Source organism: Delphinus delphis, chromosome 9, assembly GCF_949987515.2.
Source record: "Delphinus delphis chromosome 9, mDelDel1.2, whole genome shotgun sequence".
Lineage (NCBI taxonomy): Eukaryota > Metazoa > Chordata > Mammalia > Artiodactyla > Delphinidae > Delphinus > Delphinus delphis.
The window spans coordinates 84,075,219-84,101,718 of NC_082691.1; the positions used below are offsets into that span (position 1 = coordinate 84,075,219).

The 26,500-nt window shown below is 58.7% G+C and overlaps 4 protein-coding genes across 4 annotated transcripts in view; 2 read left to right on the forward strand and 2 right to left on the reverse strand.

Annotated features, from left to right (window-relative positions):
- Positions 1 to 2,194: 2,194 nt before the first annotated feature.
- On the forward strand, positions 2,195 to 4,828 carry ATP6V1F (ATPase H+ transporting V1 subunit F). The gene is made up of 2 exons (XM_060019994.1): positions 2,195 to 2,456; positions 4,360 to 4,828. Exons 1-2 carry the CDS (start codon positions 2,299 to 2,301, stop codon positions 4,559 to 4,561), a joined length of 360 nt encoding a protein of 119 aa, XP_059875977.1. The 5' UTR covers positions 2,195 to 2,298; the 3' UTR covers positions 4,562 to 4,828.
- A 540-nt stretch (positions 4,829 to 5,368) lies between these two features.
- SPMIP1 (sperm microtubule inner protein 1) lies at positions 5,369 to 7,462 on the forward strand. Its single transcript, XM_060020858.1, has 2 exons — positions 5,369 to 5,789; positions 7,353 to 7,462. The coding sequence occupies exons 1-2, from the start codon at positions 5,369 to 5,371 to the stop codon at positions 7,460 to 7,462; spliced, it is 531 nt and encodes a 176-aa protein (XP_059876841.1).
- A 172-nt stretch (positions 7,463 to 7,634) lies between these two features.
- LOC132430537 (collagen alpha-1(XXVIII) chain-like) lies at positions 7,635 to 13,415 on the reverse strand. Its single transcript, XM_060019794.1, has 9 exons — positions 13,131 to 13,415; positions 12,889 to 13,050; positions 11,985 to 12,052; positions 11,503 to 11,609; positions 9,821 to 9,888; positions 8,318 to 9,520; positions 8,157 to 8,246; positions 7,851 to 7,942; positions 7,635 to 7,765 (listed from the first exon to the last, which is right to left on the reverse strand). The coding sequence occupies exons 1-9, from the start codon at positions 13,413 to 13,415 to the stop codon at positions 7,663 to 7,665; spliced, it is 2,178 nt and encodes a 725-aa protein (XP_059875777.1). The 3' UTR covers positions 7,635 to 7,662.
- A 1,907-nt stretch (positions 13,416 to 15,322) lies between these two features.
- Positions 15,323 to 26,500, reverse strand: part of KCP (kielin cysteine rich BMP regulator) — a 41,261-nt gene continuing 30,083 nt past the window's right edge. Inside the window, exons 21-42 of the mRNA XM_060020857.1 lie at positions 26,318 to 26,417; positions 26,032 to 26,220; positions 25,597 to 25,767; positions 24,818 to 24,994; positions 24,004 to 24,089; positions 23,659 to 23,749; positions 23,471 to 23,553; positions 23,295 to 23,388; positions 22,136 to 22,309; positions 21,827 to 21,909; positions 21,137 to 21,257; positions 19,914 to 19,993; positions 19,611 to 19,710; positions 19,017 to 19,105; positions 18,642 to 18,744; positions 18,398 to 18,540; positions 17,965 to 18,137; positions 17,772 to 17,883; positions 17,576 to 17,677; positions 16,628 to 16,792; positions 15,876 to 16,182; positions 15,323 to 15,737 (exon numbers count right to left, since the gene is read on the reverse strand). Of these exons, the coding sequence (XP_059876840.1) occupies positions 15,466 to 15,737; positions 15,876 to 16,182; positions 16,628 to 16,792; positions 17,576 to 17,677; positions 17,772 to 17,883; positions 17,965 to 18,137; positions 18,398 to 18,540; positions 18,642 to 18,744; positions 19,017 to 19,105; positions 19,611 to 19,710; positions 19,914 to 19,993; positions 21,137 to 21,257; positions 21,827 to 21,909; positions 22,136 to 22,309; positions 23,295 to 23,388; positions 23,471 to 23,553; positions 23,659 to 23,749; positions 24,004 to 24,089; positions 24,818 to 24,994; positions 25,597 to 25,767; positions 26,032 to 26,220; positions 26,318 to 26,417 (3,015 nt within the window). The 3' untranslated portion in view covers positions 15,323 to 15,465. The remainder of the gene's footprint in view (positions 15,738 to 15,875; positions 16,183 to 16,627; positions 16,793 to 17,575; positions 17,678 to 17,771; positions 17,884 to 17,964; positions 18,138 to 18,397; positions 18,541 to 18,641; positions 18,745 to 19,016; positions 19,106 to 19,610; positions 19,711 to 19,913; positions 19,994 to 21,136; positions 21,258 to 21,826; positions 21,910 to 22,135; positions 22,310 to 23,294; positions 23,389 to 23,470; positions 23,554 to 23,658; positions 23,750 to 24,003; positions 24,090 to 24,817; positions 24,995 to 25,596; positions 25,768 to 26,031; positions 26,221 to 26,317; positions 26,418 to 26,500) is intronic.

Below are 26,500 nucleotides of genomic sequence, written 5' to 3' on the forward strand. Positions count from 1 at the left end.
AACCCTCTCCACAACCTCTAGTTTCCCAGGCAGCCGTGCTGCAGTTTGGGGCTCTGCCCAGGAACACCCTTGCCTCTCCACCCTCCTCATCTTCCTGGCCAACACGAAGCTTTCCCAAACCCCTTCCTGTCCTCCCAGACCTGCCCCCCAGCTCCCATACTGACCTGGGGCACATCTCTGGCTGCATTTACTACCCTCATCTGTGACCTTGTATCTGAGGGTCGGTCTCCCTCACCAGACTGTGCTCCCTGGGCGGTCCGGTACAGACAAGTGTGACCAATGAGTAAATGAGCAATTGAGTAGCCAGAGCAGGGCAAAGCAGCATTTCACTCAACTGATCCCCCAATGATTCTTTGGGTAGGCCAAAGAAAACCCAACACACGTGGCCTGGCTCCAAACACCCCCTCCCCCCGCCTCTTCACTCAATAGGCTGTCTGCCTCCTGGCTCCTCTGTAAGTTTCTTCTTACCTTTCCCCTGCAAGACTCTTCTAGGGCCCACTTTCTTCTGTAGGTCTACCTCCCTCCCTGTGATATTTTTTACTCTCCCCTCAGTCCTGAGGGAGTTGAGGACAGAAATTGTATTTTATCAATCTTGTGTCCTCAGCCTCTCCATGACCACATTTGCTAAATGCTGGTTGAATGAAGGCGTGTGTGATAAACGTGGCGCTGTCTCAGCTCCCTACTTTACCTGACGGACCCTTTAAAGGCAGGATCCCTTCTCAAGTACCCAACCATTCGTGGCCGTTAAGGGTCAGCTCTGTGCCAGGCACTGAGCCAAGTGCTTCTACACACACCCTTCCTCGCTCTCTGCCTTCCCTCCCACCTCGCCCCCAGATGGGAGCGTTTTCCTGCCAGGTTTGCTGGCCTCCTCAGCTTCGGCTGCCCTCCACCTGTGAGCGGATGTGTTTATGGATATCCAGCTCAGCTGCTCTCCCCCAACTGCAGTATGGCCACAGGTGCTGTGTATTTAGTGCCTCTACCTCAATCCTAACGGCCTATGAGGTGGGCATAGTATTATCTGAAGAGATCACGGTCCTGAGAACTTTGGTGATGCGTCCCAAATCATACCTCTAAGTAGCAGGGTCGAGATTCAAACCAGGGATGTCCAAATCCCAGGCCCATCACAGAGATAGCCACTAGACCAGACCATCTGGATGTCTCAAGTGCTCTAAACTTGCAAATCACATGCCAGATGCAGGACGCCTTTTTGTTAAAAGGGTGGAGGAGCGAGCGGACCTCTCTCCTTCGACATGTTCATCTCATACAGAGTTCACTCTCTGAGGAATGTTACTCCTGTCCACCTAGCTGCACAGGCCAGAAACTTGGAAGTCACCTGGTCTAACTTCCCAAACATAACCAACCGCAAACCCAGTTCTGTCCATTTTTGTCTCTAAATATCTCTTGACTCCACCTGACTCTCACATTCCCCATCCCCACTCCCTGGCTTCTTTCTGGCCATCACCGTCTCTTACCACAATGGTTTCTCCATCTTAGTCTTACCTCCACACACAGCACGATCTCAATGCTATCGCTAAAACATAAACCTGGCCATATCATTCTCTTGCTTAAAATCCTTCAGTGGCTTCAGAACAACTCTCTCCTCAGGATAACTTCCAGATTCTTTATCTTTTCTTAAAGGCACTTATTCTCTCTAGTCCCCGCTAAGTGTTCGCACGTGCTGCTCCTCTTCCTGAGAACACCCTCTCGTCCTCACCTCTAGCCCTTCACCCTGCTGGCGGCCTTCTCTGCGCGCCCCCTCTCCCATGGGTTAGTTACACCTGATGTTTGCTTCCACGTACTTCTCACGTTTTAGCAATTGACACAGTGCTTTGTCAACGCTCTGCCTCACTACAGAGTATCATCATTAACTTGCCCATCCTTTTATTAACTGAATAAATAACACTAGCTGTGTCACAGTTACATACATACACGATACAGACTCGGACCTTACTCTCGAGAACAGGTACCGTCTTTTCTTTGGCGTCTCGGCGCCTAACAGCAGTAGCCTCAACAAGTTTGTCGAACTTACCGATCGAACGCGCCTCCGAGAGACTGCTGTGCCGCGTGGACTTCTGGGAACCGTAGCTCCCCGGTTCGGACCTCCCTTTTATGGCGCAGCCGTATTCGGATTCAGGCGCTTTTGCTCTTAATGCGCATGTCCCGGGAGGCGGAGTGGTGGAACTGCGCATGCCTAAAGAGCGGGGCGGGGGGGAGGTGCGGCCGAAAAGGAGGTGCACTGCCGCGGCGGGGCTTTGGTGACACCCGGAGGCTGCGGCTGATCGTTGCCGGACTGTGAGGATGGCGGGGAGGGGGAAGCTAATTGCGGTGATCGGAGACGAGGACACGGTGACTGGCTTCCTGCTGGGCGGCATAGGGGAGCTTAACAAGAACCGCCACCCTAATTTCCTGGTGGTGGAGAAAGATACTACCATCAATGAGATCGAAGACACTTTCCGGTACGGTAGCCCGCGAGGCCTGAACGGGACCTTCAGCTGCCTGGTGGGAGCGCGGGGAGAAGGCGGGGGGCGGCCCTGGGCTTCCAGACCTTGGCCGAAGTGTCAGACCCCGTCCAAGAGGGTCGAGGAAGTCGGTCCACCTCCGCTTCCGAAAAGGGGGCCTCCGCGTCCCAAGTTCCCTTTTGGGTCTCGGTGGGACCGGAGCTATGTCGGGTCCACAAACTCCCCCCTGTCACATGACCGTGTGTCAGGAAAGAAGGGGAACAGAGCTCGTGACGGGCGGGCGCCAGCCCCTTGGCCAAGCCTGGCCCGCCAGAGCTGAGCGTCCGGAGGGTCCAGGCCCGGAGGGGGCTAGTCTCAGCTCCCCTGCAGGGGCTCCCACATTTCACCCGTAGAGCAGGCTCCGGGCATTGCAAGCACTCGACTCTCTTGCGAGTTGACACCTAAAGGAACCACACACTCAGTGAACACACGGGCAGTGGGCTCGGGCTTTCCTGTATTTTCATCTCCCTCAGAGGCTCACAATCGCCTTGTGAGGTAGGGGTTATTCCCACTTACTGGTGAGAAAATTAAGTTCAGAGAGGTTAAGGCACACTCTGTGATTCAGACGAGAGCGAGCAGGGATTTGAGCCCAGTCCCACCCTTTCTGCCTTTCTTAAGCCAGGGCTACACTCTGCCTGTGTAGCTCTCCTCAGTCGGCTTCGGAATTTCCCGTTGTCCTGAGCACAGGGGACAATGTCAGGACTGTCCTACCTTCTGCTGAGACCATGCACTTCAAATCTTCCCTTCCTGTTCTGGGTTAAGAGCAATAGCTTCAAAATGTGGGTGCAGGCATGTCCCTTAATCCAGGAGGCGTCCTGGTGGCTAGAGTTAAGGGTGCCAGCCCCCTATTCTCTCCCACACCCCTTCTCTAGGGCCCCTGTGCCAAGTCCCAGGAACAAACCACTCCCACTGTTTCCCCCTAAACAGCCCAGCCCCGAGCTGCCGGCTGAGGCTGGTTCCTGCTGCCTGGGGTGTGATAGGCCCTGACCCGGGAGGCTGATCTCTGCCGCTCTCTAAGCAGTCCGGTAAAGTGACCCAAGTTGTCATGAGAGAAGGACAAATTTTACTTCAAGAATTTTCCAAGTTTCTAACCAAAAGGGATCTCAGAAATCATCAAGTCTAACCTGCCCTAGTGTCTGGCACAGAGTAAGCTGCTCAGTAAACAGTTTTTATCGAGTAAATAAATGAATGGGTGGTTGATCACAAGAAAGTAAGAGCCCAGTGTCGGGTTCTCTCTGTGTGGAAAGTGTGATTCCTTCGTTACCGATTTTCCTCTTCCTGTGTTGCGTTCTTGGCTCAGGCCAAACTTCCCCTCTGACTCACCCCCTGCCCTCATCAGCATAGACCTTCAGTGGTCTGTACAGCGCCCCCTCAACCTTAAAAAATTTAATCTGTTTTCTTTTGAAAGGTTAATGTGTTCATGTGGCTTACAAATTAATATTTAAAAGGTATATACATTGAGAAGTCACACTCCCACCCCAACCTCTTCTACTTCATTACCTCCTTCCTCCACCCCGTAACCACTTAGTTTTTTCCTTATCTTTCTTTTTCTTTATGCAGATACAAAGGGACAGATGTATATATTCTTATCCTCTCCCTTTCTTACCCGAAGGCAGCGTAAGGAATACACCAGCATGCACCCTCATCTTCATTAGCTGTTCAGTTGGGAGCCTTCCAAGCAGGGGAGGTAGAAGCCATGGCCCTTAGCTTTGGACTGAAATTGATTCTAAATAGAATGAAGAGAGTTTAGTGTAGCATCCTTGTCCATTGCACTCTCTGGATCGAGCTCGTTCCCCTCTGCAGCCCAGCCCACCAACTCAGAGTGGGCTGCCTTGGACTCCCTTCTCATCTCTCCCTACAGGCAGTTTCTAAACCGGGACGACATCGGCATCATCCTCATCAACCAGTACATCGCAGAGATGGTGCGGCATGCGCTCGATGCCCACCAGCGCTCCATTCCGGCCGTGCTGGAGATCCCATCCAAGGAGCACCCCTATGATGCTGCCAAGGACTCCATCCTGCGCAGGGCCAGGGGCATGTTCACGGCCGAAGACCTGCGCTAGGGAACTCCCCTCAGCCATGTGGCCTCTCCCCAGGCTTGCCATCAGCCCTCCTCTAAAATTCGAGCCTCTGAGTTCCAATTCCCTGACCCTTCCCACTCCACTGAGAGGCTAGGTGAGGTGCTTCCAGTTTGCTGGGCCTCTGCCATTCAAATCAAGGCTGGTTAGGGTATAGGAAGCCTGAGTGTCTTCTCTCCATTACCTCTTCCCTGTGCTGTTATACAGTGTCCTTGTTGATGTTAAATTAAAGTAGTTCTTGCTTCTCTCCGATCTGAGGCTGGGTGCTAGAAAGGACACGTGTGGGATGAGGCTGTTGTGGGGAGGCGGTGGGGGAGTGGACTCGACTGGCAGGGCTGGAAAAGGTTTTGCCAGAGATCCAGGCATAGAGGAGTTGGACCAGGAAGATTGTGCCAGGTTGGCCGTCTGAATTAAAGGTAGCCAGCTCTGGCAGGGAGGAAGGGAAGGAGGCTTGCGTCCAGTCCCCTGGCACCCCAGCTTGAGTCTGTATTGGCTGGGAGGGGACCAGACCTCAAGGGAAGGAAGCAGAAATCACAGGAAACCTGGAAGCCTGTGATACTAGCCTGGGTCAAGCAAGAGGTTTGGGGATCAAGGCTCTTAGCCAGTGGGCCCCGGCCTGAGGCTGCCTCAGCAAGCGAGGCATGTGAGGCGCTGAGGGCATGGCCCTGTGTGAGGTGAGGCTCGGTTGCCGAGCGACCATCCCTGGGCAGCCACCTGCTGTCAGAAAGGCTCTGCTTGCTGCGCTCACCCCTCAGCTGCAGTCACCCTGGTCCTGCTCCTTCCTTCGCCACCATGTCTCGGCAACTTAACATGGACACGGTGCGGCAGAACTTCTGGAAGGAGCAGTATCTGAGGGAGAAGGTGTTGCGCTGTGAATGGCACCGCAAGTATGGGTCGATGGTGAAGGCCAAGCAGAAGGCTAAGACTGCAGCCCACGTACCCCTCAAGCTGCCCACCCTGCCCCCCAAAGCCCCACTCTCACCCCTGCCCGCCCCCAAAGCTGTTCCTTCCGAGGCCCCCAGCCCTGCCCTGGAGGCTCCTATTCAGCCAGAAATGTACCCAGTCCTGCCTGCCACCCGGGCCCTGCTGTATGAAGGCATCTCCCACGACTTTCAGGGCCGCTACCGCTACCTCAACACCCGAAAACTGGACATGCCAGAGAGGCGCTACCTCTTCCCCATCACCACCAACTTCACATATGGCTGGCAGCTGGGTGAGCCCTAACCTCCCGGAAATTATTCGCCTCACAAACACAGAGCACCTGCCACGAGCTAGGCAGCGCTCTCGGCGCTAGACACACAAGGCACGTGGACACTCCTTTTGGGGACGTCCATTCTAGTGGAGGGTCCAGGCCATAAACATAAGAGCAAGAGAGGGCCAGGCATGGTGGGGGAGGGGGACAGGGCACGTGTGCGGCTTTAGACTGGACTGTCAGGAAAGGCCTCTCTGGGGACCTAAAGGCTGAGTGAGCTAAATGACGAGGAGGAGTTTGGGTTTTACTCTAAATTCGAGGGGAAGCCATGGAGAGTTTTAAACAGGTAAATGATACTGATACACTTTAAAAAAAAATATCACCCTGACTATTCTGTAGGTAATGGCCTTTTTAGGGACACGAGTAGGCTCTGGCAGGTGGCTAAGCTATCCTGGCAAGAGATGACGATGGCTTGGGCTAGGGTGATTGGCGGTAGAGCTGAAATAGATTCCAGATATGTTTTGGAGGAAGAATCAAGAGAACTTACTGATGGTTTGAAAGAGACAAGGAAAGAGAATGCAATGGCCATGCCCAGGTGTTCAGCTGAAGCAGCTACAGCAGGGGAGACTGGGGCGGGGGCAGGGCTGGGGGTGTGTGAAGACAGGTCAGTGTTGGGTGTTTTGCGCTGGAGGTGTTGGTGAGTCGGCTGTGTATGGGAGTCGCCCTATGGAGGGAGGTCAGAGATAAAGATGCAGTTTTGGGGGTCATCAGAATATAGGTGCTCTTTAAAGCCCCGAGACTGGGTGGGCTTACGCAGGGAGCTCCAGGGCTGGATCAAACTGGAGAAGGCAGAGGACACAGCGAGGGGTAGGGAGATGGTATTGGCCAGAAGGCTGTCCATCTGGATTGAGTCATGGTCATCGGCTGGGCAGGAGAGGAGCGAAGGCAGTGGTGCAGCTGGAGATGAAGAGTCCAGGTGTGGGGAAAAGAATATGCCAGGGAGTGTTGTGGGTTTTCTGGGCGATGAGACATGTCCCTTTGCTGTCTGTGGTCATGAATTTCAAGTGAGACTACTCAGTCACATGTTTTCTCCAGCTCCTGCACGGAAAAGGTGGATGGCTGGTGATAAACACAGTTGAAATTTTACCTAAAATAAATCCCCCTACTTTCCCCAGGGCCCTAAATGGGGAGGAAAGGGAGCAATTTCCAAATGAAAGCAGGAGGTGAACCCCGAAAGGGGAGCAGGAGGTAGAAAGAAGCCCTGTCTGCCCCAGAGAAGTCTAGCTCTGTCTGTAACAAGCACGGCTGGGAGTCCCACCACCCGCCTCCATGGAGGATTCTGAGGCTGGGGGAAATGCTGGCACACAGCTGACCGGCATTTGGCCATCACTGCTGATCCAGGCAGCCAGCCAGCTCCCTGTTTCCCCATAGCCCCCACTCCTCACAAGCACTTCTTTTTATTTTTTCACACTTACAAAGTGGATACAACACAGGCAGATTCCTAGGGTTATGCAGGCAGGGCTCCCGGGCTCTGCGAGTTCCTTTCCCAGGAATCCATTCCTGGCCTCTGACATCTTTTCCCAGGCCCCCCAGTGAAGCAAGAACTGGTCTCCTGCAAGATGTGCCGCATTGAATCTTTCTTCCGCAAGAATGGGGCCTTCGCACTGCTTGACCCCCGGGACCTGGCCCTCTGACCTTGGGCCAGGCAGTGGGCTTAGGGGAGGGAAGAAGAAATAACACACGTGGTGGGCCGAAAGTGCCATGCGTGTCTGTGTCTGGCTCTCCCCAGGCCCTGAGCCTGCGTTCCGGGCCTTTCTGAAACTACCTCTGACCTACAGGTTGCCCTCTTGCTTTTTCCTTAAATCCCCGTCTCTTTAATCGTCCCTTTGAGGATTCAGCAGTGACCAGAGAGGGCTGGGAAGAGTGAGCGATGCTCTCCAGGCGCAGGCTCCTCAGAGCCAGGGGGCCACAGAAGTTGCTGGAAGTTCTGGGTGTTCCTGTGTAAAGAGTGGCCTTTCATCCCAGATGCCAGGGAAAAGGGACGGCCACCACCCCACAAGCCTCCCCGCCCGAACCCCTCACCTGGCCCCGAGGGCTCGCAGCCGCCCGGTCCTCTCCCGTTGCATTTGCTTCAGCTGCTCCCGCAGGGCGCTCCGCTGCCCGGCCGCGTCCTCCTGGGGCGGCGCCGAGCGCTGAGCGCCCGCGCCTCCCAGCCCCGGGGCTCGATGCGGCCAGCAGAGGGCAGCAGCCGGGCAGGCCGGCCCCTCCCGCTCCGCAGGTGTCATCGCAAGTGCGCGGTGCGCGCAAGTCAAAGGGACCCAGGTCGCGCCCCGTCCCCCGCCCAGGCAGGGTTTTGGCGGCCCCACCGCCTTCTCCTAGGGGTCTTGCCTGTCGTGGGAGCTGAGCCGGGCTCGGTGGGGGTCTCAAGGGATGCACGCGGCAGTGGCGGTTCCTGGCGATGCGGAGGCGTTCCAAGACCTGGAGGAGGCTTCTGTCAGCAGCCGATCGGCCGCCCCCTGGTGCCCCGCCCTCCCGGCCCGGCCGCGCACCCGGAGCCGCTGCTGCTCGCGGTCCTGTTGCCGCCGACGCCTGGCCTCACTGTGCAGCTCCAGCAGCCGCTGCAGAGCCGTCTCCTGCTGCGCCGCGCTCACGCCCGCAGACCGCCTGTCCCTGCTCGGGGACTCGGGCCACGCGGTCTTCGAGGCTCTGGGGGCCTCGGCACCTTCCCTCCGCCCCCCGAGGGCGCCCGGGAGCCCCATGGAGCCGCCCAGCTCCTGCTCCGCGGGGCCAGGGCTTCCTCCCGGGCCCCGAAGCGAGTGCGGATCGCTCAGCAGGCCCGGATGCCCTGGGAGAGCTGCGGGGCGCTCCCGCTGCTCGGAACCACCAGTGCGTAGGGCTGCCAGCAACACCGCTCCTGGGCGTGGGAGCGGCGGCCGGGCCGGAGGCCCCGGCGGCGTAAGGGGAGCCGGCGCCGCTTCCCGGGCGGGCCCCTGCTCTCTCACGGCCGCTGCGCTCTCTCCTCTCGGGCCACCGGTCTTAACCTGCCTCACCTGCGTGGTTCTTCCCCGCGGGTGCGCGCCCTCCCTTCCCCCAGGCTGCGGCATCCGTTCTCCCAGGGGCCTGCAGAAGCCCCCCGGAATCCCCAGGGAGCCGCCTTCCTCCCGGGGCGGTGTAGGTGCCTCTCCCCGAGCCACCTCCCAGGCTTGTGAGATACGGCTTCTGCCCTCGGAAGACTGAAGCGTCTTCACTTCCGGGCCCTGAGGAGAATCCTCGCACTGCTCCGGGAGGACCTCCTTTCTCCGGCACTTAAGGCGACTTCCGCTTTGACTTCGAGGTGCCTCTTTGTTCTCACCCTGGGAGGCCTCCCACCTTTGACCTTCCGAGACCTCCTCCCTCAGAGCCTGAGGGGCCTCCCCGCTCTGACCCTCGTTTGTCTTCTCTCTCTTACTTGGGGGAACTTCTTTGTCCTCCCCCTGGAGGGCCTTCCCTCTCTGATCCTGAGGGGCCCCCTCTCTCTGACTCTGAGGAATCTCAATTCTTAGCAGTTTCTTTAGTTCTGCTCTCTCCTGGCCCAGGCTGCAGCCCAGCCCCTCCAGGGGATCCGGGGGTTCTGGCAGGCCCTGGGAGGGGAGGCCTGAGGGCCCTGGGGCTCCCTGAGCCAGCTTCTTCTCCTGTAGGCTTCTGGATGGTGGTTGATGGGGCCCCTGGGGCATGGGCCCTGCTAGCTCCCCGTCTTCCCTCTGGGCCAGCTCCTAGGAAGGAAGAGCACCTTTCCCGGGTTTGTGAGGGAATCCTCGTGCCAGGGCCACTTCCCCCAGGGGAGCCTGGAGACCCCAGTGGCTACCCCAGTGGGCCTCACTTCCATTAGGGCCCTTGCCCGATTCCTAAATTCGTAAAACCCATGTTATGTAGTGTAAAAGGGGCTTCAGTGATGGCCCCTTCTTCCACCTGGCTGTGGGCTTCTCACCCCTGCAGTCTCCTCCCAGGCACACCCCACCTCTGCTATCCCCAATGTGAGAGGGGTCTTGCCCAGGACGCTTCGACCCTTTCACCTTGAACTCTGAGCTTCCTGGTTCTCCAGAGCTACTGCTGGTGGTGAGGTTCAGCTCTTGTGAGCAACCTGAGGGAGAGAGACAGATGTTGAGAGCCCTCTGCTCCTGTCCCAGGCCCTCACACACATCCCACAGCACTGGAACCAAGAAGCCTAGGGAGTCCCCAGCACGTGAGGGGATGTGGTGGTGGGGTACCCTGAGGGTTGGTGTTGGAACTTCAAGGCCGTCGCAGTTCATCATTCCACCTTTATTTACACAGCCTGCTATGTGCCTGCTTCTCAGGCTTGCCTGCCAGCAGCAGACCCCATCTTCCTCATCCTCCCAGCCAAGGACCACCTCCGAGGAACCTGCACACCCTCTTCCTCAAAACCGCCAGGGGAGGCCCAGGAGCAGGAAGGGACTGGTTTCCAGGCTCCTCAGTCCCTCATAAGGACATGCGCACTTTGTCCTTGTGTGCCTGTCCAGCCCCACAACATGCACCTGACTTTCCTATTATTAAGGCTAATCCTCTTTAGCTCTTCCTTGGTTTCCGACAGCAAAACCAAATGAAATTCAAGAAGTGGAATTTTAGGCCAGAGGCTAGCCTAAAAACTGCAAGTCTTCATAATTAACGAAAGGAATCTAAAAAAAGAGATGAAATGTCGCTGCTCCTTTGCAGCTGTGGAGGAAGGAGCATCGTTTTGCATCCATAAAACTACTTAGAAGAACCTGATCTCGTCTTAAATTGAGAACTCCCACAAGAAATGCCATCTTTATGCAATATGGACATGAGAATATTCGTAACGGTAACCAAATGGGAATGTTCTCTGTGAAAACAAATCTGTCTTTTGAAGAGTTCTGAACAAAGAGGTCTGATAAGACTCCCAAGTCTTCAGAAATTATTGCCATGAACTGTGAAAATAACCTCCAACCCTGTCCCTCTGTAATTCTGATCTGTTGTCTTACTAGATCATTTATTTCACTGGTTATAATGTTGTGATAGATGTCTCCCATCAATGTATTCCCAAGAGATAATATACTTGTAAAAATTTTTCTGTCAATCAGAAAATAATCATCGGCACTTTCCTCCTCTCTCCCATGCATGATGTCACAATTAAAAGCTTATGAGTTTGCTAGGCTTATTATTTAACAAATCATTTGACAGCCTGTTTCATTTAAATTAAATTAACAGGCCCAGGGCTCACAGCATCCATCCCACTGAATTCTAATTGCCTGTTTATTGTCACACCCTCTCACTAGGCTGTGATCTCCTCAGGGATGAGGACAACTGACTGGCCAAGTCTCTTTTGTGCCCTGTATCTCCCCAGTGCCTGGCATGAGGGTGGCAGCTAGGCAGCTTGGAGCTGCCATTCCATTCCCTCCTCGCTGGAGGACAGGGAGGACAGACAGTCATTCCCAGCACTTTCTCCTCTGAGCCCCAGCTTAGCTTCAGAATCCTCCTGGACACAGTGCCTGAGACAGCTGGCACCAATCAGGTGGAATTGGCGTATAAAAGAAAACCTACTTGCTGTCCCTGGGTGCCCCTGGCAGCCCACAAAAAGGTATGAGGCAAAGAATAGGTGAGGATGGACTGGAATCCCGGGACTTGGGGTGAGGGCTTCCCCGCTCCTCCCAACCTAGGCTGGCCACTCCAGCCCAGGGGCTCCTGTTCTCCTGGCTGTAAACCCCTGCTGTCAACGTACCAGATGTGGGCCCTTCTGCAGGCATGCCAGGGCTCTCCCACCTTGGGTCTGCATCAAAGCTGGCTTCAGTCAGATCCAGGGCTGATGACGGGTCCTTTGCCAGCCCCCTGCAGGAGTGCAAAGGCTGCCTCAGGTGCACCTCTTGCATCTGGGCTCCGATCGGCTGGGGGCAGCCTGTCTGCCAGACTCCTCACCCACGGCAGGCTGCGGAGCCTTCCCACCCCAAGATCGAAACTCAGTCCATGGAGGCCTTCCCCACGCCTGCACCCACCACTGGGTTCCAGGAGCTGGAACTCAGGGTTACCCTGTCCAGAGGCTGTGGGGCAACCACATGGGTACAACTGAGTGAGAACCCCAGGAGGATCTGGGGGCCCGAGAAGGGGTCACTGGGCAGGGCTGTGGAGGGAGACGGGGCAAAGGGTCCAGTGTTTGGTCACTTTGTGTGGCAACACGGAGTGGACAGAATTCCCTGGGAGACTCACCCCTCCAGAAGCTGACGGTCCTGGCTCAGGGAGTCCTCAGCCTGGGGCGATGGGCACAGCCTGGAATTCTGGAAGGATTGGGGGGGGCTACCCTAGTCTACAGGGCATCATCCCCCAATGTGGCAGGCAGCCTCTACAACAGCCCCCAGTGATCCCTCCTCCTGGCAACTGTGCCCTTGTGTGACACCCCCCCCTTCCCCTCCAAGTGAAGGAGCTTGGAAATGGATCCCTCCTGCCCACTGAAGCCTTCAGATGAGACTGCAGCCTTGGCTAAAAGTGTTGGCTGGATACTTCCTTAGTGGTCATGACTAACACCCCTCCTGCTACAAGCTACTAACCTGCCCAAAGGGCCTCAGGCAGTTGGTGGCTGAGCCAGGACTCGAGGCACATCCTAGTTCCCAGTCACCACAGCACCCTCCTTCCTAGAAGGGTGGGACCAGCCACCAGCCCCGGAAGGAGGGGCCTGGGGCTGGGGCTGCTCAGGGTCTCATCTCTGGGCCACCCTGGGCATCAGTGCCTCTGCCCTCTGGGCACCGCCAGGCCTGCTTTCCTCCCTTGCTGCAGCCATGTCTAAAGGCTTCTAGGTGTCACCACGCTGTTGATTTGACCAAGATAGTTCACTGTGGAATGGTAGCAAGCCAGAATGGTCCTGTATGCCAGGCATGGTGCTAAATCCTTTACACAGATGAGTTCACAATCCTCCCAGCAGCGCTCTGAAAAAGAGCTATTATCTTCCCCATCTTGTAGCTGAGGAAACAGGCTTACGGTCCACAGGGAGCGTCAGAGCAGAGATTTGAACCCAGATCCATCTGTCTCCAGAGCCCACATTCCTTCCACTTCTCAACCACTACAAGTGCCCCAGTGTTTCACTGACACCCCCGCCCTCAGCCACACCCCAGCTCACCCCACTCGTCCGCCGCTCAGAGCCCCCATCCGTCCTACCACGGGGCTTGCTGCACTGGCTCCACGCACACTGGGCCCGGTCCCTCAGACCGCAGAACTGGGCCCAGGGGGGCCAGGAGACGCCCAGCCCCGCCCCGGTCAGCAGCTCCAAATCCCACAGGAGCTGCAGGAAGGTGGGGTGCCAGGATGTGAGCGGGCACGCACCCTGCGCTCTGCCACCCTCCCTGGCCGACGACCGCCTACCTGCTCCTGGGCCCGCCGGCTCCGCTCCATCTGCAGCAGCACGGTGGGCAGTTCGAGGCCTGAGGGACAGGTCCGGCCGTCTCCCACATGGGGAGGCAAGGTGGAGTCAGACCCCACGGAGAGCCTGCCCCCTCGTAGATGGTGCCCTGTCACCCTCACCTGTTGCAGGGCAGCCCAGAGCTGGCCCAGGCCTGCAGGGCACCGGAAGAGGTGCTGGTACAGGGCCAAGGCCTGCTTGGGGCTACAGGGGAGCCCTAGGCCCCCAGGTGTGGCTGCCTGCTCCATGGGGCAGGGGGCCAGGGAGGACGTCCACCCCCCCTCCCCTCCCCCAGCTGCTCCTGGAGAGAGGAGGAAGATGAGGAGCTGCGGACAGGCGCAAGGAGGAGACAAAGGCTCCTGGGCTCAGTAACGTGGGGCCCTGACATCTGAGCCAGGGCCTGGGCCTCAGCCAAGTCTCAGAGAAACCTGACTCTGATGCAGGTTTCTCGGCCACGTGGGTGGCAGTGTGAGGTGAGGACTGTGGCCCTGATAGAGAACGACGTGTGCGCATGTGTTTGCAGTCCCAAATGAGCATCTATTTTATACATACGGTTAGCCCTTAAGCAACGCGGGGGTTAGGGGCCCAACCCTCCTTGCAGTCAAAAATCCACATATAACTTATAGTCTGCCCTCCATATCCGAGGATTCAACCTACCTGGGATGGTGTAGTGCTGTGGTATTTACCATTGAAAAAAATCTGAGCATAAGTGGGCCCGTGCAGTTCAAACCCGTGTTGTTCAAATGTCAAATGTATATCTGAAGCTTGCAACTGCATTATATGGTATGTGATATATGCCCAATACAGGCAGCAGCTCCCAACAACTAACTGTATGCCAGGACACAAAATGCTACGCACACGTAATCCTTCCTTGAAGCAACTCTATGAAGTAGGTGGTATCGTTTTCATCCCCATTTCACAGAAAAGAAAACCGGGCCCCAGAGAGTAAGCTGTCCTACCTAACACATGGCACTGTCTCCCTCATCTGGGGACAGACAGCACGAGAAACAGGCTCTGGGAAAATGTGGTCCCGAGTGTGAGTAGTAACGCGCTTCCCTAGTGCTTGCTCCAAGCTGTCCATGCTCTGTTTATTCTCCGCAACACACGAGATACAGCAGATGAGGACACAGTTTGTAGAAGTAACGACAAGGGGAGGGAACAGGCATACGTGATGGTCTGTAGTCTTCGCATCCCCTGCCGTCATGAGCAGCCTGGCCTGCCTGCCGCTTTGTAACCGCTCCATGAAAGGGGCCCCAGCAGAAGCAGGCTGAGGAAGCAGGCTGGGGCGGGGGCGGGGGGGGGGGTTGGTTCAGCCCAACGCCCTCCCTTCACTCCCTGTTGGAATACCAGGGTCCCCCCAACCCCAATCTTTAGCTAAGGTCCCTAAGAAAACCAAGGTCACATAGCTGGTAGGTAGCAGAGAGAACTCAAAATACAGTTCTCTTTGAAAAGAGACTTTTCTTGTCAAAGAAAGAGATTTTTTTTTCCTATTTCAAAACCCACGTTCTTTCCCCTATAAGGATGTCTTTGAAAGTCACATGTGTGTCCCCTGCCCACATGTCCGTCAGGGGTGGGTGTAGCTGCGAACACACGAGGGATACATGCATGTGTTTATCTGGGTTTTTGAGGGGGGTGTGTGTGTGTATTTCATCACATGTGTCTGTATGTCATCACAGAAACATTGTCTCTCCTGTTCCCCACCCAGGCGTGGGGTCCTTGTGTCACCAGCTCTTAGGGTGGCCCGGGAGGTGCCTGAGCTCAATATCCCCAAGGAAAGGGGGATGCCATGTGGGCACTGAGCCCCTTCCCAGTGTTCCTCAGCCCCTGCAGGATTCCACCTGGATCCACAGAGAGCCCCACAGAGGGCCGCACACGGGGGCCACAGGCCGTGCCTGCTACATGTAAACACAGGGCTGGGACCAGGACACCTGGGTCCTCCTTCTGCCCATCGCAGGGTTTCCCAGGCAGCACCAGGGTGTGGCAGGTAGGGGCAGCCCAGAGATGCAGGCGCAGAGAGTGGGCAAAGTCCACCCCACAGCTGCTACCACCCTGAGTCTGGGGACACTGACCTCTGGACCCCATGTTCCAAAGAGCCCACACCACCAGCGCAGCGCCCAGAGGCAGCACACATTCACACAGAGAAACCTTAGGGCAGTTCCCGAGTTTACTGCTTCTGACTCCACACGGCTGGGGCCTTTGCGGGGCCCAGAGCCAGGCTCCCGATGCCCGGGCAGTGTGGGAGCTTCTCTCCGAGGGGACACTTCTAGCCTGATGAATCCTGGTCGGTGTCGTCCTGGCTCAGGGTTCCTGGCCCTGGGGCTTCTGGCTGGGGTTGGGCAGAGTGCTGGGTGGCTGGTCCCCAGTGAGTAGGACTGGGGGGCAGGCCTCGGGTGAGATACAGTGGGCCTCGTGCTCCACCAGGCCTGCGGGGCACCGGCAGGCGGGAACACAGGGCCTTACGCAGTGGGCCGCCAGCTCCCCCAGGGGGACATGCTGGTTGAAGCAGGTACGGGGACAGGGTGGGCCACACTCATCAAACACGAAGCCACGGTCCAGGAGGCAGCCCACCACTGCAGGTGGAGTGGAAAGCAGAGTCACTTTGCAGTCACCAGGCCCACCCCCTGTGACCCTCCCTGTACCTACGCTGTCCAGACCTGAGCCCTCCGTGTCACCCCTCCCCCAACTCGCACTGGGCATTGCCCCCTCACCGCAGAGCGTGGGGCCCCGCCAGGCAGGAGTCACCCCTGCTTGGCGACAGTGGCTGGCATAGGCTTCCAGGGCGTCACAGAGGCAGGTGTCAGCCAAGAAGCCAGGACCACAAGCACAGAGGTCATACACGCAGGCGGCAAAGAAGGGCTCTGGTGGCACCACGGCATGGCAGCGAGTGAACGGGGACGACTTCAGCAACCTGCACCGGGCGTTGGCCTCACGCCTGGCACGGTACCCTGCTGCCCGGCATGGATCCACCTCACGGCCCTTGGAACAGGGCCGACCAGGTCCTGGCCCCTCTGGGACCTATAGGTGGGGAAAGCGGCTCTATACGGCAGCACCCACTGGCAGCCGACCTTTGTGTGCTATGTTCTTCAAAGCACTTTGCACCAAATATTTTGTTTTAGCCTCATAAACCTCCCTATAAGAACAGCAAAGGAAGCATCAGCTACTTTTCCTTTGTTCCCATTTTACAGATGGACAAACCAAGGCCCAGAGCAGGTAAGTGACTTGTCCAAGGTCACACAGTTCGTGAGCGGCAATGCAGGGCTTGGGGATTCAGATGATGAGACCGCTTTCAACAGGCCATCCTGCCTCCCCCAGCACCATAGCAGGCAAGAAGTCCCCAAACCTCCTTGAAAGCCCCAAAGCCCACCTTGTGTGCAAACTTCCGTTTCCATACCAGAAGGCTGCTCTGAGATTCATGCTCAACTGTGCCTCCCCCCGGCCCCCCAGCTCCTGTGTGACTCACCTGCCAGCTATTCCCAAACTCAGCCTCAGTGGACAGGAGCAGCCCCTCAGGGCCCTGCAGATCATCCTGGGCAAAGCCATTGAAGTTGCCACAGAGCCCACAAATCTGGCCCCGGTAGGAGCCAGGCACTCTCACCTCCACCTGGGACTGCCCATCCCACAGCACCTGTGCAGAGAGGCTGGGACTGGAGAGTGGGGAAAGGCAGGGGCCCCAAGAAGCCCAGTGCCGATCCTGGCGGCGTCAGCACGCCCCCTGCTGTAGGGGAGGAGAATGGACAGGTGGAGGTGTCTCCTGGAAGGGAGGATACAAGTAGGTACCTGCCCTGTCAGCCCTGGGCAAACACAGAAGACATGAAGAGCCACCCACAGCTCCCTCAAAAGGGCACCTTCTCCCCTCATCCTCCATGAACTCGGCGCCCCCATGAAATGCAACCCTCTTCCGGAGAGTCACTCTCTCATGGGCATTCAGGCCTTACCGAGAACAAAGCATAGAGTCTGTATCGTAAGAGTAGACAAGACTTATTTTATGAATTTACAAATGTGCTTGTTGCTGGAGGCCAGGGAGTGAACTACTCTTTGACATGGGAATTGGAGGAAATCTCTGAAGCCACCCAGGAGACGGCAGTTGACATTGCCCACCCTCCCAACCCTTCCCCCATTTGACTGATGGGAGAGCTGAGGCCAAGAGAGGATGGGCTTAAGGTAATGGCCTAAGAGCCCCAGTGCGTGGGTGGCTGAGCCAAGATTGCAAACCAGGCTCAGAACTCCTTTCATCACACGTGGAGGTCTCTAACCCTGATTCCTCTTCTCCCTTCAGAATCCAGCAGAACTCTCTCACCTCTGTGGCCTCATTTGGCCTGGGAGGTAGCTGGTATCCCCACTCCCTCTACTGATACAGACACCTGAACAGGCCCGAGGCTCCCCTGCACCCCACTCGCCCCGGCCGCACCTGGAGCCCCGGCTGGGCGTGTAGCATCACCGTGTGTCCCCGCATCTCCACATACAGTAGAGGCTCCTGCAAGAAGGGCAAGGCGACGGGGCGCCCGTCCACCTGGAGGAGAAGGGAGGCGGGAGGAGGAGCGACGTCGGGACAGCGGAGAGGAAAGCGCAGGACCGACTTTCCCCGGGTCCTTGGCTTTACTCACCGTGACCGCCCCGCCCTGCAGCAGCCGCACGGCCACGTCTCCCAGCAGCACGGCCACCTCGTGGGTCCAGGACACGCCGCTCCGGCCCCGGTCATCGTTGGTCACGTGCACGCTGTGGCGTGGGAGGCCCAGATGCAGTGGTCAGCAGGGACGGGTGTAAGGGGGCAGGGAGAAGGCAGAGGGAGTTGCGCACCTAAAGTCGCCTCCACGGCAGTCCTTGGCCAGCACGTAGCTGCAGCTGCCCTGGAAGTGCAACAGGCGGCCGTCGAAGGTGCGGTAATGAGGGTCTCCGAAGGCCATGCAGGAAGCGGGCCGGGTCAGGCAGCGGGGGCAGCAGCTGCCGGGACGCAGGGCGGTGGCCTCGTCCTGGCCTCCGCCCCAGACACCGTCAGACACGCTGCGCTCCCTGCCGTGCCCCACGCAGAGCCTCCCGGGGCACGGAGGATCGCTGGGGAGGCTCCAGGGCTCCTGGGCTTACTCCTGGCGGGGGGTCAGAGCGCCACCTCGTGCGCTCTACTTCGGGAACTGCACGACCCGGGCAAGTCCACCCTCCTCCTTCCCCGGGGCACCCAGGGGGGCGGTGCCAAGTGGCCACCCATCCCACCGCCTCAGACAGCAGCACTCACGGGCCCGCAGGAGAGCGGCGGGCAGCGCTGGCTCTGGCAGCTCACGGCGCCGGCTACGCAGGAGCAGCTGGTGCAGGCGTCCACGGCCCAGCGCTCCCCGGAGGCCACCTGCCGGCCCTGGTGCACGCACGACTGGGCGGGGGCTGAGGGGACAGTAAGGGGCGAGGGTCCGCTGCCCATCCCTCACACTGGGTCTCGCTCCCGCCTCCCCCCTCCCCGACCCCCCCATCTCCCTAGCCCGCACCTTGGCATCTCTCACAGCACCTGCCAGCGTCCCGCACCTTCGCCCAGCCGTGGGGGCAGGAGAGGGCCTGGCACTCTTCCAGGTGGCACTCCACGCGGCCCCGCTGAGGACAGATGCCATGGCTCTAGGGACTTCCGGCAGGGTCTGGAGTCCCTGGCCTCACACTCTTGGAGCCCTTCTGGATCAGGGACTGGGGCGGGAGCCCCCTCTCTCGAAATGCACCTTCAGCTACCTGCCCTCACACAGGGATGCCCAGAGGGGGCGCCTTTTTCTGATTACCTCGAAGACCCCATATTCTCTGGTCCAGTGACCAGAAGCTCCTCCCTTTATCCATCTCTCAGGTCCTCCACCCTCACCCTCCCACCCCCAGCTCACACGGCAGGTGCAAGTGATACAGTCGTCGCTGGGGTCCCGCCAGCTCTCTCCATCTGCCACTCTCCGGCCCTCAGCTTCCACCACACATTCTGAGGAGGAAGAAATGGGGATGGGAGAGCACTGTCATTCCGCCTGCATGAGCTCACCCTGAAGGCCAGGGCAGGGCGGTGCCCACCCCATCCAATTAGCACCCTGATGGTGTTGATTTCTTCAACCAGCACCATGGCCTACTAGATGGCAGACCCGGCACCAGTGCTCGGGATGTCCAGAGTGTCCCGGAAGCCACAAAAGCCAGAAGCTGGAACTTTCCTCTGGGCCGGCTGCCAGCTCAGCTGTGTGATGCCCTGCTAGTGGGCCTCGGGTCCTTGAGCCAAGCCTCAGGCCAGGCCTTGAGAATCCAGGCTTCATTCCCTGCCTCCCTCTACCTCATGGGTCCCTCCTCCACCCCAACGAACAGCCCTCCCTTTCTACAAAAGAACAAAGCCTGCATTCTGAGTGCACACCCCAGGTTGCCCACTTGGCCCATGGATGCCACCCCTCCTGTCTCCCTCCTGGCTCCGGCTCTGAGGATGCAGAACAAAATTGGGCATGCACCCTGGCACACGGGACAGCAGCTCCCAGGGGGGGTATGGCGCTCCAACAGGGGACAGCTGGGCTCAGGACAGGCCTGGTGAATGCAGAGCCAAGTCAGGTCCTGTGGAAGGGCACAGGAACACGACAGGTAGAGAACAGCAGGGAGGGAGCAGGGCCTAGGCAGGATGCGACATTCAGGACAAGTGGGCAAATGTCGGGGGTGAGTAGGAAGCCCAGAGCTGCTGCAGGAGAGGAGTCGCAGCCACAGCCCACAGAGGAGGAGGAAGAGGGGGCTTGAGGAGTCCCCAAGGCAGGAGGGCTCACCTGGCACTGGCAGGTGTAGCAGGGGTCTGGCGGGGCCAGCTTAGACCCCCGCAGGTGCTCCGTGCAGGGACTCAGCGGCTCTGTGAAGACAAGAACGCAGTATGGGAGATGCTGCCGGGATGGGGGTGGGGACAAAGCCTAACTGACCCCTTATCTCCCTACTGCGACCCCGGGGTTTTTGGGCCCAGGGCATACTTATGGCCCTAACACCTTGATTCTAGGAATGACAGATCCCTTTTCCTTTTGTTCCAGCAAAGAAAAGTTTGGACTTTTGAAAAGGAACTTTGCTAGGCTGCTAGCATGGAGGGCCTGAAAACGGACAAAGTGTGGCTTCCTCAGCCTGAGGTCACTAAGGACCACTGGGCTGCCCGCCCTGCTCGCCCTCCCACTTATCGTCTGAAAGGAAGCACAATGAGCCAGGTACCCCAGGTTCCAATCCTGGCTCCAGCACTCAGTGCCTGTGCCATTTTGGGCAAATTAATCAACTTCTCTGAACCTCAATTTCTTCATCTGTTAACAAAAGGAGTAATAACACCTCCTCACTGGGTAACTGTGAGAATTAAATGGGATGATGTTTATTAAAAGTACAAGTACAGGGCTTCCTTGGTGGCGCAGTGGTTGAGAGTCCGCCTGCCGATGCAGGGGACACGGGTTCGTGCCCCGGTCCGGGAAGATCCCACATGCCGCGGGGCGGCTGGGCCCGTGAGCCATGGCTGCTGAGTTTGCACGTCCGGAGCCTCTGCTCCGCAACGGGAGAGGCCACAACAGTGAGAGGCCCATGTACCACACAAAAAAAAAAGTACAGTGCGTGGCATGCAGTAGGTGCTTAGTAAATACTGTGCCTTTCCTCTTTCCCTGCAGCAGCACATCCGAACAAGTGTTGACAAGAACACCTCTCCCCACCTCTGTAGCTGGGCGACTCACTGCCCCTCTGGTCCTAATATCCCTGCCCTCGAGAAGCCAGCAGCCAGCACAGCTGCAACCCTGCAGCGCCACCTGCTGGACAAGATGCACCAGGCTTCAGAGTCAAGGGGTCCTGCTAGCTTCCCGTTTCCCCTTAGGGTATTACAGGTCTCACCCTCCAGGGTACAGGTTTCCAGAACAATCCACTGGACTCAGGAGAGGGCTGGGGCTGGGATTGTGGAGGAGGGCTGGCTGGCCCTTCCAGTGTCACTCTGGGGGTGGCAGCCCTGCCCTCTTTCCCCCCCAGTCCAGGGACTCACGGGCACAGGTGGGGCAGCAATGCTGGGGCCCGGGGGGCAGGAGCTGGCTGGCGGGACAGCCCACCAGGCTGGGACACTGCCGCCGGTGACAGCGAAGGCTGGGAGTTCCCTCAGGCTGCAGCTGAATGAGCGAGCAGGGGGTGGGTCCCAGGCCATGGAAGCTGAGAGCCACCCTCTTTCCTCTGGATGCCAGGCTCCTCCATCTGCCTTGGGCAGATCAGACGACAGTGTGCAGAGAGACTGAGCATCTCCTCACCCCATGCCCCAGTCCCCAGAGAGGACAGTGCCTGCTGCTGCAGTCACTGGGGCCTGAACCTTCATGTGGCCTTTGACCCTTCTGCACTCCCATGCCATCCCCCTCCCCAATCCCATTGCCTAATCTCCTGATCTATGATGTCGGTCGCCTGCTCAAAACCCTTTCATTGGCTCACCCTTACCTTTCAAATAGAAGTTCCCCAGTATGGCCCCCAACCAATTCCCAGGCATCTCCCCGCAACCTTCTACCCACACCACCCCACACTCCAGCCAGGAGGGCCCGCCCACTGCCTGCCCCCCCAGACTTGCTGGCCCTGCCTGCTCTTCACCCCAAGCCCCTGCCTCACTCCCTGGCCACAGGGACACACTCCTGACTCCCCACAATGCCTGCTCCCCGCAGGGTCCAGGCTGCCCCTCAGCCTTGAGCTCCCCTACCTCACAGGTGCACACTTCACAGGGGTCTGCGCCAGGCTGGAAGCTCTCCCCGGGCTCATACTTCCGACCCTCATGCTCACAGGCTTGGCAGGGGTCGGGTGGGGGGTTAAGAGCAGAACAGAATCAGGGAGCTTTCAGGCTGGCAGCAATGCCAGGCCCTCCAGCCTCAGAGAAGGGGGTGTGCATAAGAATGGGGGCCACTTCTCCTGGAACGACGCATCTCTGCCGCCCAGCCCAGGGCAATGGCAGGGAGATGCTGACGGGGCACTGCCTCCCTGCCCACACCCCCCCACCCCAGGATCCCAGTACCAGAGCATGGAGGGCAGCAGTCACGGGGCCCCAGGTGAGGCTGGGCACAGGAGGTGACACACTGGACGCGGGCACAGGTGATGACACCCTCATGACACATGCAGGAGGAACAGGGGCTGTCGGGGGGCTCCCAGCTACTGCGTTCAGGGTGCTCCTCCCCATGAACCAGGCAGCCTGTGTCCGAGGTGGGCAGGGATGAGCTCTGAGTCTGGGTTCTGCATGTCTGCCCCTGACCCAGCCCCCTCAGCCTGGGTGCTCAGTAGGGTATGTGGGTGCCAGGAGGGGTTTCTGCAGGGATATAGTGGAAAGGTGTCCTGGGACAGAACTCCTGCCTGTGATGGAGGGGAAAGACACTGGGTCGGGGTCAGAACACCTGGACTCTAATCCCATTCCTCGTCTGCTTGCTTGCTAGACCCAGTGCCAGGCAGTAGGTACTGTCTGTTATAGCCCAGCGCCAGCAACAGTACCTGGCCTGCAGCAAGTGTGTAATAAATGCCCGTGGGATGAATGAGAGGCTCCATCAGTAACCGTGCGCCCAAGGTAACTCAATCTCTACAAGTCTCAGTCTCCCCATCTGTTAAATGGGGATTTCATCTCAGGGCAAGGAGACGCTGACAGTTCCTATACCATGCTGGGCAGTGTACGGGGCGAGGGCCCACACAGGCTAAAAAAGGCCCCTACTCTAGAACCAGATGGCCTAGATGCAAATCTTGACTCTGCCATCTACTGGCTAAGTGACCACAGGTAAGTTATGTTACCTCAGTTATCTCATCTATAAAATGGGAAAAGTTAATAATAATACCTACTTGTTGAGATCGTTGTGTGCCTCAAATGAGGTATGTGTAAAGCGCTTAGCACATGGTATATGCTCAATAAATGTTAATTATCATTATTATCATTATGAATGGGGCGTGGTTAGGAATGGGCAGCTTCAAGGAGATTCTAATAAGCACCTAGAAGGGGAGACGGTCTGGATAGGCCAGGGGCAGGGATAGGGAGGAAGAGCTGAAAGTGAATGCGGTGAGAGCTCAAGGGCTGAGGTATGGGAGGGACAGATGGGTGGACAGGGAGGTGGGAAGTCTGGAGGAGAGCTGAGGGGAGGGAGGTGGGGCCAATGGAGGGACGGAAACAAGGGAGCAGCCCCACTGGCCAGGCATACCTCTGCAGCGAGGGCAGCAGCTCCCCGGCTCTGTGACCTGGAGTGGGCAGGGCAGAGGTGGGCACTGCAGCCGCTCACAGCTGACCTGGCCAGCCTGCAGGAGATGTCTGGTCAGTGACTTGCTCTCCAGGCCAGCTGACCCCGCCCCTGCCCCCTCTGCCACCTCCCTACCACACCTGACAGCGACAGCGCTCACAGCTGCCTGCGGGCCCCTCAAACTCCTCCCCGTCCTGGTGCTCCCGGCCCTGAGAGAGGCAGCCTGCGGGTGACATGTGTCCTGGGCGGGGGCTGTGCTACCAGTCCAGCATCAGGTCTGGCAGAGCGGGAGGGGGAGGCGCGGGGGGTGCGGGGCATGTGTGCTCACTGTGGCAAACAGGGCAGAAGCAAGGCCCTGGGGAGGGATGGGGGCACAGAGCTGGAGCACACGGCTTCTTCTGGCAGCGCATGGAGCCTTCCTGGGGGAGAGAGGCCACGCTGCCACTTCCCATGTCATCACACCCTCAACCAGGCCACACGCGGCCTCATGGGGGTGTGCCCCTACTGACCTGCCCGGCCCAGACCCCCTCCCTCAGCCCAGGAGGCCTGAGCCCAATCTGTCCTGATGGATGTCACAGGCAGTGTGTACCCTGGGAGGAGGAGACGACCTCTTTCTGGCCAGAGAGGAGGATCAAGGGATGAAGGGCTCCAAGCCCCCAAAGGGCCGCCTCACCTGGCAGGTGCAGATGGAGCAGGTGGGGTCGAGCGGGTCAGGAAGGGTCTCTCCGGGGGCAGCGGTGACCCCATGATAGAGGCATCCTGGCAGAGGGGGGAATACAAGGCAGAGCCGCAATCAGTGGGTCCCTCTGCTGACACAGGCACACACACAGACAGACACACACACACACACACACAGACACACAGACACACACACACACACACACACACACACACAGCTGGGCCTGGGGTCCTCTACCAAAGCTTAGCTAAGAGTCAGAAAGAGAGATGAGTGGCTGGGAAGGTGAGGGGCGGGAGGAAAGACTTCAGCCAGACCATGGTGGTGAGACTTGCATGCGTGAAGCGCGGCGGGGGGGACTGAGGGTAGGATCACAGAGCACAGGCCCTTGTGGGAGGAAGATGAGAGGGACGGGCACACTGGAAATGAAGGTGAGAGGTGGGCTGGGCTCGGGAGGGTGGCTTCTTTAGAAGGAAGTTGCCCAAATGTGGTTGGGTGACTCAAGGGCAGTGGAAGCCACTGAATGGCTTGGAGTCTGGTGACGTGATATTTTGGGAAGGCAGGGAGACAGCTGAAGAGCGGGAAGGTCTGGCGGCACAGGGGTGGTTGTGTGGTGCCCCTCACAGTTGGCGCAAGGTGACAGCAGGGACGGAGAGGAGGGCGCGAGTATGGGGTGAGGAACCCCAGGAAAACCCAGTCTGTGGGCTTGCTGCGTGGCTGTCTCAGGGGAGGGGTGACAGTGACCAGACCAGGGGACTCGCAGCCGAAGGGAGGCCGGGAGTTGAGAGGGGCAATGGGAGGGCAGGTCTACCCTGGCAGGTCGGGCAGCAGTGCCCAGACGGGGTGAGCGGGTGGCTGCAGCCCAGAGGCTCACAGGGCCGGCGGCTACAGTTCACGAAGCCTCCGAGACAGGTACACAGATTGCAGGGCTCTCGGGGATCCGGAAACTCCTGGCTGCTCAGGTAGGACTCCCATAGGTACTCGCAGCCTTGGAGAGAGGACAGGGAGGGTGGGGGGAGGGGCAGAAATCAGGGAGAGGAGACCAGTCATCCAGCTCTGAGCCTGGCCTGAGGCCAAGGCCTCAAAGACCTGGTGGGGAGGGAAGGGCTCAGTCTTGGCCAGTGGGTAAAGGGGTCTGGGGGGTGGCAGTTGGATTGGCCAAAGGGCAAACTTTCTCCCCTTCAGCCTGCAAAGAAGCTCCCTGTCCAGGGCCTTCCCTGTGGTCCAGTGGTTAAGAATCGATCTTGCAATGCAGGGGACACCAGTTGGATCCCTGGTCGGGGAACTAAGATCCCACATGCCGCGGGGCAACTAAGCCCTCGCGCCTGCAACTACTGAGCCCGTGCGCCACAATGTGCCGCAACGAAAGATCCCATGTGCTGCAACTAAGACCCAACACAGCCAATAAATAAATAAATATTACAAAAAAGAAAAAAACTCCCTGTCCAATCCACAGGGAAAACCCACGCAGAATTCGGTCCAGGGCTTTTGTCTTACGGTAATAAATATTTTTGACCCACTCTAGGGCAGTAAAGATGACTTTGACCCCGCCCTCCTGTCCCCCCACCCGTACAGTTCCCGTCCCCTCACCATCACAGGTAGGGCAGCAGTCACCCCTGGCAGGGAAGGGGCACTGTGCTGGGGCACAGGCCCTGGGCTCACAGCTGACGCTGCCCTCCCAGCAGAGGCAGATGTGGCACCGGGCAGTGGGCGAAGGGAAGCGCTCGCCGCTGGCGAACTCCTTCCCCTGGTACAGGCAGCCTGCGGGGCAGGCGAGGGGCTGGGGGGCCATGGAGGCGGCGCACCAGGCGCACTACCTCCCGGGCCCTGCGGGCTGGGTGGGCACCGTTCCCGCACTTTCTTAGTGAGAACCCCGCCCCCGGAGGAGCGGGCCAGGAGGAAGGGGGAGAAGGGGTGGCGCCCTGCCTGGAGGTAAAGAGGGACGCAGAGTAAGAGGGGGACCGAGCAGGTGAGGTTCCGGGGTGGAGCTGGAAGGAGTGCGGGCAGGTGCAGCCGGGGCGTTACCGTCACAGGAGGGGCAGCAGGGGCCCTGGCGCGGGTGGGCGCAGGGCGCCGGTGGGCAGGGCAGCCGCTGGCAGGACACGGAGCCGTCGAGGCAGAGGCAGCGGCGGCAGGGGTCGTCGGGCTGGGAGAAGTGCTCCTGGTGGCGGACGGGGACCCCGCCCCCGGGCCGAGGGCAACCAGAGGGAGTGGCTGCAGCCAGAGAGCAAGCGTCAGCAAGGCGGGGGTGGGGGGGTGGGGAGGGAGGCTGCTGAGGGGGTCCCTCTGGAGAAGCGGCGAGGGGTGCGGCTCCTACCCGGGCACTGCGGGCAGCACTCTCCTGGCAACAGGAGTGGCTCTGGACAGGGCAAGGGCGGGCAGCGGCGGGCCGGGCACTGCACGTGGCCGCTCTGCGGATGGACGAGGCCAGGCCAAGTCAGTGGTAGAAGGTGGAGGTGACCCCTCCCCTTCTCACCCTCACCTTGGCGGACTT